Source organism: Centropristis striata, chromosome 20 (assembly GCF_030273125.1).
Source record: "Centropristis striata isolate RG_2023a ecotype Rhode Island chromosome 20, C.striata_1.0, whole genome shotgun sequence".
NCBI lineage: Eukaryota > Metazoa > Chordata > Actinopteri > Perciformes > Serranidae > Centropristis > Centropristis striata.
In genome coordinates this window covers 11,377,734-11,392,494 of record NC_081536.1, presented here as the reverse complement: position 1 = coordinate 11,392,494, position 14,761 = coordinate 11,377,734, and the positions used below count along the sequence as shown (strand labels likewise).

Below are 14,761 nucleotides of genomic sequence, written 5' to 3'. Positions count from 1 at the left end.
TTTGGCTCTAATAATGACATCTGAATCTTAGGTTACCTATGAAACTGAAAAATGTTGTTTCTGAAGCAAGCATGCATTTGAAAATTTTTGGTGCTATCTAGAGAATATCAGTAAGATAAGATAAAATATGACTTTATCCCTTAACTTAGTTGTCACAGCAGCTCAAGATACAGACACATAGATATGGAAGACAGAATAAAGAATATAAAGATAAGACCTATACATACATTCTATACGCATTCTATACATACATCACTGCTATTTGGCAATTATTATTAATATATATTTTTTGTGTTTGTTTGTTTTCCTGAGAGTACTTTGCATTTTTACAGATATTGCACATTGGAGAAAATATATTTTAGCATGTTAAATAGGTGAAATAGTTTGTTGCATGGAGTAGTATGAACATCAATGAAGAAACATATTTAAATGGGTGATTCTCATGAAGCCAGGCTAAGTTATGTCTGTGAAGATTATAAGGACATACTTTAATAAACTAATATATATTTCACTTTTATATGAATTAACAATATAGCCATAATGAGGCACAATTCATTGTTTTGTGCTGAAAATAATATTTTCTTTATTTTTGAACTTTTTTTTTTCACAAATTCATTACCGTAATGCCAGATAAAAATGTCATGGTTTCCCCACACTTATATACAATAAATATTTAATAAACTTTATAAAAATAAATATGCATTTTTTTTTAAATATATAATTTAACAGAATATAATCAAATATAATGTTTTTTAAACAATGTATAAAGAACAAAATCTGAATGTAAATTGATGAGAAAAAATGGTTAGATGTTATGGTAATGATAGAATTGTTTGAATTAAAATATGTGTACATTTTAATAAAATACATTTTGGTGATACCCGCTACCCTTGAGCATATTTAAGTGCTTGCCAAAGAAGAAGAAAAAAACGTTTGTTGTTTTTTTATTTCTATTTAAAAATATGTTACGGTAATGAATTTTGTTCCTCACAGCGTCTCTACATTAAAATTTTCAAAAAGATTATATCCCTATGATCATAGATATGTATATGTTATAAAGAGTCAAAGAAAATATGTATTCAATTCTCTGTGATTTTTGCTATGAGCTGTACCATGTTCATGAGAATCACCCAAATACAGTCATGGAAAAAATTAGACCACCCTTGTTTTCTTCAATTACTTGTTCATTTTAATGCCTGGTTCAACTAAAGGTACATTTGTTTGGACAAATATAATACCAACAAAAATAGCTCATACGAGTTTAATTTTAGAGCTGATATCTAGCCATTTGCCATGTTTTCCTTGATAGTGATTTTGGTTATTATCAGAAAAACCAAGAAAATGAAGAAAACGGGTGGTTTAATATTTTTTTTCCATGACTGTATATGCAGAGATACACACAGTATAGTATAAGTAGTATATGACATATATAATATGGAGAGAAAAAACAGAAGGCCTAATATAGTCAAACTGGTTCTGGTTTATTATTCTTAAGATGGCGTTACATTTTTTTCCTCTGTATTTCACCAGGAAAGTTCCGAGGAGAGTTTAAAGCAGCCTTTTCTTGCCATTGTAACGGGCAGGGTCAGGATCGAACGCAGAGGCCGAGGCCCAGAGCGAGCACAGACAGCCGGAAGTCTCTGTCGACTCAAGTCAACAATATGGACAATGTGTCGCGCATATCGGATCAAATAGTGTAATCTCTAAAATCCAGACACACTCATAATTTAGGTAGCCTTTAAATTGTATCTGCCTGGTCACAAAAACAGACATTTGAATGGAAAAGAATGTCTCAAAATTATTGTTTGGTTTTACAAGGACAATGAAGAAGAAGCAGATTAAGAGCTGCTGTTTTGTGAAGACCTTCTTACTTCTTTCACATGATCCTGAACACAGTAGGACATGGCAACCACTTGCAAATCACAGAAGTGACTATTAATTTATTTTCAAAGGTCACATTTGAATGTTTATTAAATGGTACTGTATGTATTTAATGAAAAACAGGGTAAAGTCACAGGACTTTGATCACATTAGATACTTTTACTGTATTGTAAATATATATTTTCACTGTATCACTTTCATTTGTCAGAGTCTGTATAACAGAGTATTTGTTGATATTTTATTTATTTGTTTACTGTTTACTGCAGAGCGGTGATGTCACTGAGGTGTGGACACATTTTCAACACATTTTAAGACTCAAGACTTAACCACCATTGACTTGTAACTTAGACTTGAAAAAAACTTATGTTCCACCAAATTTTTGTAATTTTAATGTATAATTACTCTGAACTTAAATTTGCATTACATTTTGTGAAGAGCACATAGTGACTTATTTAGGACTCAAAACCCAAAGTATAGATATATAAGATAATATAGGACTTGACTTGCAAAATCATGACTCCCACACTTTTGAACATGATATCTGCACTTATGTGACCTCATACGGGCATCGCACTGGTGATAATGAGGCCGTAACAAGCAATGTTCTTTCACCAAAATTCATCCTTTTAGTCCAAGGACTGAATGGGAAACCTTCTGGTCACAAGAATCCTCCTTTCTCTAATAATTATTAATTTAGGAAGGCCAGTAAAACTCAAAAACACAATTTCCAGCTCTTTGAGGCACACTGTAGAGTTGATGCAGAGCGGATAAAAGCACAAAGTTCTTGTGAAGGTAGACATACATTATTCTCATAAGAGCAAACTCAACATGAAGTTTTAAACATAAATCTGAAACAAAGGTACCAATGCACAATTTATTTTGTTTGTTATTCTTCAAACATCAAACCTCAGTCTGATTCATTAGTAATGTTGATGGTGTGGAGCACTGGGCCTTTGTGGTGGCAGAAATACAACCTCAAAAAAAAAAGATGACGAGAGAAAGAATATCAAAGCAGCTTCTGCACGCTGTTTGATGCAAATGTAACAAAACACACTCTCTGCCAGGAGACCTTCCCACTGGGTCAAATCATTGACACACTGACGTAGATGGATGGAATTCTAATGCACATGAGAAATGTTGTTTAACATAATCTCAATTTGTGGTCAAAGAATGTATATAAACAAAGTTAGGCCACATAAAATACTTAAGCTGGTGTGAAATCCCCTTTAGAGTGCTATTCGTCAATCTAGACTATTTTGTTGTGAGTTGCAGAGTGTTGGAGATAGGGACTTAAGAGACATCTGCCTTCTCTCAAATATGATGGAACTAGATTGCACTCAGCTTGTGGAGCTCAAAACACCAAAAAAACATTTTGAAAACTCAACAGCAACGTCTCTATCCAGAATTCAAGACCCGGTTCCTAAAGATAGTTCAAAGACAATGTTGTGTTTTAAGTTGGAAGTATTTCCTTTCCAACAAACTGCACCAACCATATCAGCGTGCAGAATAAAGTGTGATTCTAGTATTCGATGAAAGACACGCTCGTGTCACCTGATTATGAATCCCATCTAATTTTCTTGCCCTTCACAGCAGCCCGATTGGTTAAGGTTAGGCTATGACCTCGAGGAGGCCCACTGGTCAGAGCATATAGGAATTGAACAAATCAGGTACAAGCACCTTGTGTGAGAAGGACACCAGGAACAGGAGTAGAATTGATAATAACACACTAGTGAAACATGAATTGCTAGCCTGGAGAGATTGCTATATACCAAGAGTCGGCAACCATTACTAATAAAAGATAGCCTGGGTATACCTATACTGCCTAGCGTGCTCGAATTTCATTTCGAACCTCCAGGCAGTCTGGCAACCAGAGAGGTTTCTTAGCCCTGTTTTAGGGATCCAATCAAAGAGCGGGGAGGGACGGCAAGACGATGACGCGTACTACTCGGCACTTGGAAGCTTGTAGTTTTCTTACGGATCCAACATGGCTGCAGCAGACGCGAAACTCTCTTTAGCTGTAGATGGTGTTTTAAATAGTTTAGAGCAAAAGTTGAAAGGCGAAAGGTCTCTCAGCGGCTTCGCTGTCCCCCGGCTGGTAGCGAGATCACTACGGTAGCGGGGCAAATAGCGGTAGTGTTACGCTACTGTTACGGCGTTACGGTAGCAGGGCTATTAGCTATTAGCCCCGCTACCGTAACGCCGGTGATCTCGCTACGAACCGGGGGACAGCGGAGCCGCCGAGAGACCCGCAGCAGCTTGTTTATTGCCCATAAAATCAGTGGATGTGTGTGACTGAATGACATGAGGGGGGAAAAAGCGTGAAAATAAAAAATCTTGCAGAAAGCGAGAACTGGAGAAGCAAAGCAGCAAGCAACACTCTCTCACAGACACAAACAGAACAAACATCAATTTCTGTCGCTCTACTACGTCATCTGGTATAACTGATAGGATTGGCTAAGAGCTACCTACAGACGCTTTTGATAGACATTCTAAGCGCCCAATAAACGGCTCTGGAGGATCGTAAACCACACCTCCTCTACGGAGAAATGAACGGCTGGTTTCCAGACTAATCTCATTTGTGATTAGTCTGGTGTTAGCCAGGCTAAATAAAAGAGCCATTGTTGGCCAAAAAAAGAAAGAAAATGTCAGAATGGAGACACAAAACTTATTTTGAGCGGACAATGACAGAATGCAGCGAGGACCAAAGTGCAAATGAGAAGCTGGACACCGAAGAAATATCTCAGGAGATTTGGAAATCGAAAGGAAGCCTAGCCAGGGAAACTCAAAACTACTCTTGAGGTTGGCAGTATTTGGAGGTTAAGGTGTTGGGCCGTAGACTTTTTAAGCATTTTTTTAATGCATATATTTTTAACAATTGAAGAATACAGATTGCTTTGGGTCTACATGATAAATGAAAATGTAAAGAAATTGCCGTTTCATTTCATATAATTGTTTCATCACAGCCACAGGGAGCCACTGCAGATGGCCTGGAGAGCCACATGTGGTTCCAGAGCCACATGTTGCCTACTCTTGGTTTATACAATACCGCTAGTTTACCTAGCACCGCTGAACTAACTGATGTCACAGCTCAGCCAAGCAATACGCCATAGTGCGATCTAGTTCCATTATAATCGAGAGAAGGCAGACATCTGTACAGCCAATATCTCCAACACTTGGTATCTCACGCCAAAACAATCTAGATTGAAAATAATCCCTACAGGTTAGAGGAGAAATATGATGTTTTGATTGGGGGTGAATTGTACTTTTAAGAAATCAACACGATTTGAGAAAAAATTTATTAATCATCATGGCAATCAGTAGATTTCTGTTCGGTGGCTTGTGACACTCTGCCAGAAATGTTTTATATGCAGCATTTATTGATGAGAGTAGATATATTTGTGCACACTTATATTTTATAAACTTTAAACCATGACTGATTTAAAAAAAATTCACATTATGTGGTCGCTGCTGGAGTGTTTCACAGGATTGTTTTGGTTGTAGGCTTGAATTTCAGATCTTTGCACATATCTGTAATACTATCACATTTTATTTTTTATGTACAGAATATTGAAACTACATGCTATCCTTAAAGCCAGTTGCATTTTCAGGAAATACAGTATCGGAAATGTGTGCCCCCTAGTGGTGGTTTTTAGAAGACACTGTGACAAACAGCAATGCAATGCACTGGCATCAACTCCAGACTGGAAACGTTTACAAAGTCCTCCTCTCCCGTCCTTAAGACCACATGAATTTATCATTTTTGTGTATTTTGTAATGTAAATCTACATTTTGTACTGGATTTCTGTGTAATTTCACTCTCCTTTGTCAATGCATTGTGATGATTTTTGCATTTCTGTGATTGGAACCTCTGTGTATCTCTTTTTTCTGTTTGTTATTTTTGTATCTTGAGGAATAATTACATCTGTGAATGTATTTATATTTGTTGATGAATGCTAATTTAATTCAGTGTACTATGGCTGCTAATTAAAGACTAAATATGACATGGCTTTTGGTTTTACAGGCTTCTAAAAGTCACATGCAGCTAAATCACTGGCTAATTAAAAATCAGAATACTGTGAAACAATTTATGGCTTTTTTATTTAACACCCATTCAGATAATGTGTTGTCCTGAACTTGATTTTTTTGGACTTGTTTCGGTCCTAGTGAGCTTTCAATGTGTATTAATTAGTTGTTTATTCCTCACGGTGTCTGTATTCTTTTACTAATAAAATATATATTGCATTAGATTGTTTATCGTCTGTTGTTTCTTATCTTTGAGTGGGAATACACAACAATACATCAGTATAATTTTATATCATGGCAGGAGTTGAGCAGAGGTCTTACTGTTGCTCCACTAAAAAACAAGTGAAATGAATGAATGCCATGAACTACATGGTTGGGTTATAATTATCTATTAGTTCATAACAGTTCCCTTACAAGTAGTTCTTTGAGTCATTGTTAATATAAAAAATATTGATTAAATCCACTTTACATAGTTCATACCAAAGTACTGATACAAAGACTACTGAACTACAATAGAAATACAAATTTTAGTTTTAAATCAGATTGGCTTTTTAATGTGATCCCCATCACACCTTAATTAGAGACAGTGATATCATTGGGGATTAGAAAAACAAGGCCAAACATACACAATGACACAACTTATCAGATGCCAACACCTCTTTTAGGACCGTTTTGTTCTTGACCTGAATGTTTCATTTTACGTGGTGCATGGTGTGACTTCCAGTAAATGTGTTACACCATGTTGACTGTGGGGGTGTTTCCCAGTTTAGTACCAACGCCAAACAAGAGGCACGGATCAGCTGCAGAGAGCTTCACATGTCCACCGACAGCTTCACAGGCAGCAATCATGCAACCTTTACCTCTGCAGGCTGCGCTCATAATCGGTAAGTCAATATGAAATAAGTAATTTTCTGGAGTAAAACACACAGCTTATAGAATTCTTCTTAATGTGGCTGTGTGTTTCCTGGGAATCTAACTAAATTAAAGTAGAGATGCATGTTTTAGAATATATATATATATAATGCATGTAGTCAATCAAAGTGTGTCTACTAAATCTGCATCTGTATTTGTATTAAACCTATCTTTCCTAAGTTGAATACTAAAATGGTGTTTGGATGAATATAATGTAATAAATGTACATAAAAATCAGTTTTTCAGGACCGATACATTACTTACTGTAAAGTGCTTGTGTTTCAGGGATTGTTATTCCTCAAATATCCAGCATCAGCATCTCATCTCCACCTCCTGACTGTGTGGCTGCTGTCTACACCTGCATGTCAAATCTTTGCAAGTGGAGTGAAAAAGCATTTCACGGTGACATCTGCGAGGGTAAAAATTATACATTTACCATTCCCGCTGCCGGGAACTGGAACACGGTGTTATCATCGTGGTTTAGGTGGCATTATAAAAGTAATGATTTCCTTTCCTCAGGACATGAGGCTGCTCAATTGGATTGCACCTCTTGAAGTATGGCTTAAATGTAATAACTGAGGCAATAGCCTGGGGCAAAGTTTGTATAACTAAATAGATATAAATACCTAGGCCATCAACTGCCTTTAAAAATATATGTCTGCCTGAATTCTGTATGATATTGACTTTTTATGTTGTCTGCATATAAAACAGCCATCACAAGAGAGACGGCAGGTATATAGGAAACACCTGTCGCACAACACCGCTGACGGAAAATCCTGTTTTTCTGCTTCCCTCTTGTGTTTGTGTTATTCCAGATGACGGGTGCCAAATAAAAGGCTCAGAGCAATGTAACTTGACCATCCAGACTGTAATGGACCATTTTCCCTCTTTGAGCGGGTGTGTGTGTGCCTGGGAGGAGGAGCTATGTGACTCTATACAAGCGTTGGCCACACAATGCCACCAAAAGCCAGGTGCAGTATTCTCAGTAATTTCCGAGATAAGCATTTATAGGTACAATTGCATTTTTGTTTACCAAAGGCTGATCTGATGAACCGTGCGAACTAACACTATTGTGCTACTGAATGAACAACAGACTGGTTTTAATAGGCATTTGTTGGAGAAGAGTCAATTATGTTTTCAATTATTCTTGCAGCAGCTCAGCAGAGGAGGAGCACGGAGATGGACTGGCAGTCAAGCAGTTTAATAGGCTATGGTAATTCATTCTTTGTGTGTAAAACTGTGTACTGAATATAATCACTGCTGAAGTAAAGTTGCTTTAATCTAAACTATATTCTTTTTGCAGTAAACAATGGTGCTGCATCCTGTTTGGACCACATGATAAATTGTTTGAAAGATAAAGTCTGCAACAGGAACTTAGCACCTGTTTCTTTGGCGTGCATGGCACAATGCAACCGCAGCCACTGTCAGCGAGAGACTCAGCAGTTCTATGGCAGCATGCCGCATAATGTTGCAGAGATGCTGTTCATGTGTGAGTGCGAGGCTTCAGATCGCAGCTGTCTGCATATGAAAGCTCTTCTGCACAGCGGCACATGTGGAGACCAGACCTGGATCTGCCAGGACACAGTTAACCAGTGTGTGGAGGACAGTAACTGCAGGTATGTTGCTCTTCTGCAGAAATAATACAGAACAATGCGTAAATCTTCAGTAGGTAACTCTGAGCAAATCAAACACACTTCTGTGAAACTCTTTCTATAGACTGACAGTGGCACATGGAGTATGATATGTGTTGATTGTTTGAGGGTTTGGTAAAGAAGTGCATGATGCTTATGGGATTATGTGTGTTTTTAAAGGTGGTTTTGGTCCATTTAAACAGATTGGGTGGAATACATCAAAACATCAACAGTCAATCAGTAAACTTATACAATGCATATGTCCGAGACACATGACTTACACTTTTATTATTTATTTTTCTTATATACAGCACTAGAAAGCTAAGAGGTACAGATCAGAACTAAATACTAATATCAAAAACAAAAAGAACATGCAGATTAAATACAGCTAATGACCATAGACTGTATGACTCATTATATTGCACAACTTCAAAACAAATCCAGGAAGATATAAGTTATCAAAGCTACAAGGAAACCTGCTCAGGTTAATTCTTAATCAACAGGGGACTGAACAACCAACGGATGCAAAAAAAAAAGTAGTAATGTCCTATATCTCTACTCACTGTGTAGACATTAGTAACAACACAACAGCTTTAATATACAGGCAAACTGAGCACAGCACATAGTAACATCAACTCCACAGCAACGACTTAGATACTCACAGACAGGCGCAGGTAACCATTGTTCGGGAAAACCAGGAGGCAGGATCATTATTAAACTTATCACAACTGAATGCGACAGTCTTTAACGCAAAAACCATTAAAAAAAATAGATAACACGACAATCAATCACACAAATGAAACTCACCATATTAACGTTGTTGCTGAGTGTCTGCGTCGTCCACTGTCACAGCTGCACGTTAGCATAATGAGGTTTACGGCACATGATGACCTTTCACCCTCGTAGGTCATCGCTTGACGTAAACTCATTTTATTCATAGTCAAATTATTATTATTTATACAGAAAATGCTAAATAAAAAGTAAAAAATATTATATATATATATATATATATATATATATATGAGTATTAGGGCCACATTTAGAGAAAAAATAATCACGAGATATTTAAGTAAATATTCAATTATTCTCGTAATTAATTCAATATTTACTTACAATACTAACTTACAATATTAACTTTTTTCTAAATGTGGCCCTGATACTCCGTCATAATATACTGTCGACCATAAAGAATAATGAAATATGAAAAAATATATATTTTTTAACCTTGTCCCATGAAATGATTGTGGCAATGTGATTTATTCTTGACAGATAAAGTGAATATTTTCTCAAAACTGTATTAATCAACCTCTTCCAAACATATCACAATGAAAATGAAACCACAATTAACAGAGGATTGTGTCGGAAAAAATATAATTCCAACTGGATGGGCGACATTACAATATGGGATTTTCATTTAAAAAAGGTATATCGCAGGATGTTAAAGATGATAAATGTGCTGTGTGTCTTTTTCATCAAACAAAGCAAAGCAGTCACCAACAAAACAACATTTTTTCTTTTCTTTTTTCTGATCTACCAGACAGCTGTTAAAAGCTTTCCGTGCTAAATGCTGGAGCCCTGAAGAGGCACAATGTAGCGACAGTGACCTTCAAAGTGATGAATGTATCACCCAGATGGATCCAGGTCTCATCCGTGGTGCAGATTCTGAATGTAGAATCGCCTTATTGGCCACTATGGGCACAGCACTTCACTATCCCTGTGAATGCAAAGGCATGCGCAATGAGGATCTGGCGAAGTGCAACGTGATTCATGATGTGTTTCATAATAGATCACACTTCTGTGAGTAAGATTTTGATTTACAAGATAGACATTTTCACATCTACATTTTATTATTGCACACATTTAAAGCCTTTTTATGTGTGTTTCAGTGACATCTTGGAAAAGCAGCAGTCATCCTACTAAACCTCCTGAAGTTGATGATTCTGAGCAAAGTCACGCATGGTCACACGGTAAATTAACATTGGAAATTCAGAACTTTTTACCTGTAAAAAATTTATTTCTACTTATCACTAAAGATGGTGCAGTGGTTTGCAATGTTGCCTCACAGCATGAAAGTCTGTTTCCTCCCACAGTCCAAACTCATGCAGGTTAATTGGCAACCCCCTCCTGACCTAAAAGTCTGCTGGGATTGGCTGCTGCCTCCTGCTACCCTCAGGAATAAGCAGATGTAGCTCACGGATGGATGCATATCAATGTAGTTTTTATATAAAATATTGACCATTTTGTCTTCACAGATTATCTACTGCTTGCTTTTGCGATTGTGCTACTTTTTGGAGTTGTTATATTGATGCCTCTGGCTGTTGTCAGTAGAATATGGTAGGTACATCCGCATCAGAATATGTTTCTGTCTCTCTGATAATTTACTAATACAACATATGGCCCCTTGTCTTGTAGGATGCTAAGAAGGAGAAGAAGAGACAAAACAAAGTTTCACCATCCGCAGAAAGGCAATTGTGTTCTTTGATCTTTATTAATCTGTTTGATGTTTGTCATAAAAACTTATGAATAATCGTGATCCCTTTTAACTCAAAAAGATTATAAGTATCAGAAATTCTCCACACGTCATCATGACGGCAGCACTGTGAGATATAACTTGATGTATTTCATACATGCAACCTGGTTTTGGTAAGAGATGACTGAGAGTGTTGTGTAGCCTTTGTGTTTTTTTGCTTGTTCTGTTTTTTGTAATATAAACTTGTATTATGCATGTGCTTTGTATGCAACGTGTTCGAATAATAATGCTTTTTCTACAACAAAAATATATAAATCAAGGATATAGATTAAAGTGTTACTAAAAGAGTAATCAGTCTGTATGGCAGTGCTTTATTAAAGAAAATCCATTTGAAGACGGTTGATAAAAACCTATATTCTTACAATTATAAATGTTGCACGTGTAAATGTGAAGATACAATGTAAATCATTTCTAAGATTGATGATTATGTGTGAAGTCAGACTATTTTTTCTTGAATCACACAAGAAACCGTTCTCTGCAGTAACTCATTGATTGCCGAATGTTTTCATTTGTGCTACTGACCTGGGCTATCAATCATTGTAAAGAAACAACTACACATCTGACACATTTGAGATTGTTTTAAGTCATCAGTTGTCCTTTGTGGTGATTTATTGGTGTTCTTAGACTTCAGCTGTATGTATCTGATAATAAACTTCACTCTGAACACCCCGAAGTCTCAGTTTATCAGGCTGTTTTTAGAAATGCGTTAAACAGACTCAGAGAATGGAGTGGATAACAAAAGGTTTATCGGCAGGGCTCCAGGGGATGAAGGTGGATGAGAGGGAAAGTCTGGCTGGCAGAGGGGGAGATCGGAGCTGGTGGGTGGTGAAGTGTGGCAGAGCAGCAGGCAGTGATCCAGTTGCACAGAAAGAAAGGGTCAAAGATGAACCAGAAGAAGCACGAGGGATAACGTGAATACACAATTCAAGAGGTCTGAGACGTGAGCTATCACGTTGAATGAGACAGTGACCATAATGATGATAGAGGAGTAGATGGACTGCAGGTGTGAAGCAGGTGTGTAGGCTGGACAGCAATCAGAGGGTCAGGAGAGTTAGAGGAGGGCCATCACACACACACACACACACACACACACCCTTGTACCATTATATTTGTGAGGACAATCATTGACAATGCGTTTCCTAGCCCCTAACCCTACCTTTAATCTGACCTAATCTGAATCTTTAAACCAAGTCTTAACCCTCAAACAGGCTTTTGAAGTAGTAAAGACAGGCCAAAAAAGTCCTCACTTCCTAAAAATGTCCTCACTCTGTTGGTTTAAATCTTGTTTTGGTCCTAACTATTTAAGAAGTACAAGAACCCTTTCTCTCTCTCTCACACACACACACACACACACACACACAAGGAGAGAGACAGATCGAACATAGAGAGATAAAGAAGCAACTTCTGGATGTAAAATGACAAAGAATCTTAAACCTGCAAAACCTCAAATGAGCAGCAGGGGGCGACTCCACTGATTGGAAAAAAAGTCAGTTCAGTAAAGTTAATTTTGATCGCCTAAAATGTCTTGTTCAGAATTCAGTTGTACTAAGAGACATTCCTAGGAGCCAGCTTTTTATTTTTGTCCTCTAGCTAGAACAATCTGATAACTTAAGCCCTACCCTCTCTTCCAAATATGGTCATTTCTGGTTCTAAAAAAAACAGGACAGTGATCCCCAAAATGCTCATGGCTTAAAAATGTTAAGCCTAGTGCAGAAACCAACAGGTGGTACCATGGTAGCTACACCCACTTATTACATACAGCTTCTATTTTTCTGCTAATAAAATTATAACAATATTTAGAAGGAGAAGAGAAGCTGTTTCACTCATTGTTTTACCTGACCGACTTGTCTGGACTGTGGGAGGAACCTGCACCAGAGGAAGCCCACGCGGATATGGGAGAGATCATAACTATAAGTAAACACACAACCACATTCAAACACATGCTGCTGCACGCAGGAAGACCACCGCTGGTTGGAGGCCAGAACATTCCTGCTGTGAGGCCGCAGTGCTGAACACTGAGTCAACCATGAAGATGTGGATGTAAATATAGGAGAGGAAGAGTTGCATGGACAGTCAAGGGGGCTGGGTGGAAATTTGCCTTCTTCTAGTTTTTCTTCATCTGCTTTGCAATAAACCTTATTTCTTTTATGAGTCATTGTTGTGTCCAGCCTGTCCAGCGTTTTGCTGTCCTTGTGATTAATGAGCAATATTTGTTACCTCCTAAGTCATTCTAATCTTTTCTACCATCTCTCTTTGGTTTAACCTCTGAAGGTGAACCTGCTCTCAGGACTTCTTGTCCTCAAGGCTTTGTGCTCTTTCTGAGTGGCACCCAAGTTTCCTGGAGGGGTTTCAGAAGTGCTGAGACCTTTGCTGGTTTGTCTCGCATTCTCATCCCACAGGATGATATCTATGTGCCTGCAGCACTCTCACCGTGACCCTGCATCATACAGCCCTGAGGGCAGCTTTGCGTCCACTTTCATGTCTTGGCTCTTTGGCCGGAGGTAGTTCTGAAGGTAGCATGTGTTTGCAAGAGAATGTGTATCCACTTACACTTATGATCCCTTCCATATCACTAATATAATAATATTTCCGATATCAAGCAGCCTTAAGACAGAGCAATTAAATTGTTTGTTAAACGTCTCCCTCACATGAACATAAATCATAGAGTCACACAATCCGACACCGCAATGGCTGTCTTAGACACCGCAGCTATAGTACACAGCAAAAGAAAAACCTAGTCCCACTTGGTTATAACAAAGTGTTACACCAGGAGAATTCTTTCATAGCATCAAACAACTGAATGCGGAGTGACTCTATGGATAGCGATGATGGTCTTTACTCCAAACTGCCCAAACTGAAATATCTGTTAATAGCCTGGCCCCTTGTAGCCTATACTGTTGTGCTGCATTCTTTAGGGGTGGATCCAAAATGATACACAACATTAGTCTTGTTAAAAATATATAAATAATGCTTTAATGCACGTACAGGTGCATCTAAAAAAAAAATGAATATCATAGAAAGTTTATTTATGTCAGTAATTCAATTAAAAAAGTGGAAATAACACATTATATAGTTCCATTACAAACAGAATGAAACAGTTCATGTTTTAATTTATTTAATTTCTTCTAATTATAATGATTATGGCTTACATTTTAATGAAGACCTAAAATTCTGTATCAAAAAAATGTAATATTACAAAAGACCAATTTTAAAAAGTATGTTTAATATGGAAATGTTGGCCTCTGAAAAATATGCCCATCTACATGCACTCAATACTTGGTTGGGGCTATTACTACTGGATGTGGACTTTCCCATGATTTTCTAATGTTTTAAGATGCACCTGTATATTTCATGTTATACAGCTATATATTGAAAAGTCTGCACAGCTAATGTGTAAAGGTATCAGTATGAATCATCCATCCATCCATTTTCCTTAACTGCTTATCCTAACTTGGGTCACGGGAGGCTGGAGCCCAGACATTGGGTGAGAGATGGGGTTCACCCTGGACACCAGACTATCATGCTCTCATTCACACCTACGGAGAACTTAGTGGGAGGAAGCCAGAGGACCTGGAGAGAACCAACAGTGACACGGAGAGAACATGCAAACTCCACACAGAAAAGCTACAAGCCAAAAACCAAATTTGAGTTGGTTGATATATGTTACTACTTCCTTTTTTAATCAATTTTGGCCAAGAGGTCAGGACACATGCAGTCATTTGTTTCAGGATTTTGAGATGAAATAGGTTCCTCATTTCCTTCAAGTGTGAACCAAATCCTCACT

The 14,761-nt window shown here is 37.6% G+C and overlaps 2 protein-coding genes across 2 annotated transcripts in view; both read left to right on the top strand.

Annotated features, from left to right (window-relative positions):
• The window catches only part of hcrtr2 (hypocretin (orexin) receptor 2), a 30,145-nt gene extending 26,828 nt beyond the window's left edge, over nt 1–3,317 (top strand). The window contains exon 7 of the mRNA XM_059358837.1: nt 1,531–3,317. Coding sequence (XP_059214820.1) covers nt 1,531–1,700 — 170 coding nt within the window. The 3' untranslated portion in view covers nt 1,701–3,317. The remainder of the gene's footprint in view (nt 1–1,530) is intronic.
• A 3,434-nt stretch (nt 3,318–6,751) lies between these two features.
• gfral (GDNF family receptor alpha like) lies at nt 6,752–11,633 on the top strand. Its single transcript, XM_059359897.1, has 9 exons — nt 6,752–6,788; nt 7,102–7,233; nt 7,632–7,787; nt 7,970–8,029; nt 8,120–8,432; nt 9,985–10,244; nt 10,334–10,414; nt 10,700–10,781; nt 10,860–11,633. The coding sequence occupies exons 1-9, from the start codon at nt 6,752–6,754 to the stop codon at nt 10,927–10,929; spliced, it is 1,191 nt and encodes a 396-aa protein (XP_059215880.1). The 3' UTR covers nt 10,930–11,633.
• The last annotated feature ends 3,128 nt before the right edge of the window (nt 11,634–14,761 follow it).

Excerpts from the sequence above, each read along its gene's own strand:
- gfral (XM_059359897.1), top strand. The coding sequence starts at position 6,752 with ATGCAACCTTTACCTCTGCAGGCTGCGCTCATAATCG. Across the intron at positions 7,788-7,969 it reads ACAATGCCACCAAAAGCCAG|CAGCTCAGCAGAGGAGGAGC; the intron begins GTGCAGTATTCT and ends TTATTCTTGCAG. Across the intron at positions 10,245-10,333 it reads TCATAATAGATCACACTTCT|TGACATCTTGGAAAAGCAGC; the intron begins GTGAGTAAGATT and ends TGTGTGTTTCAG.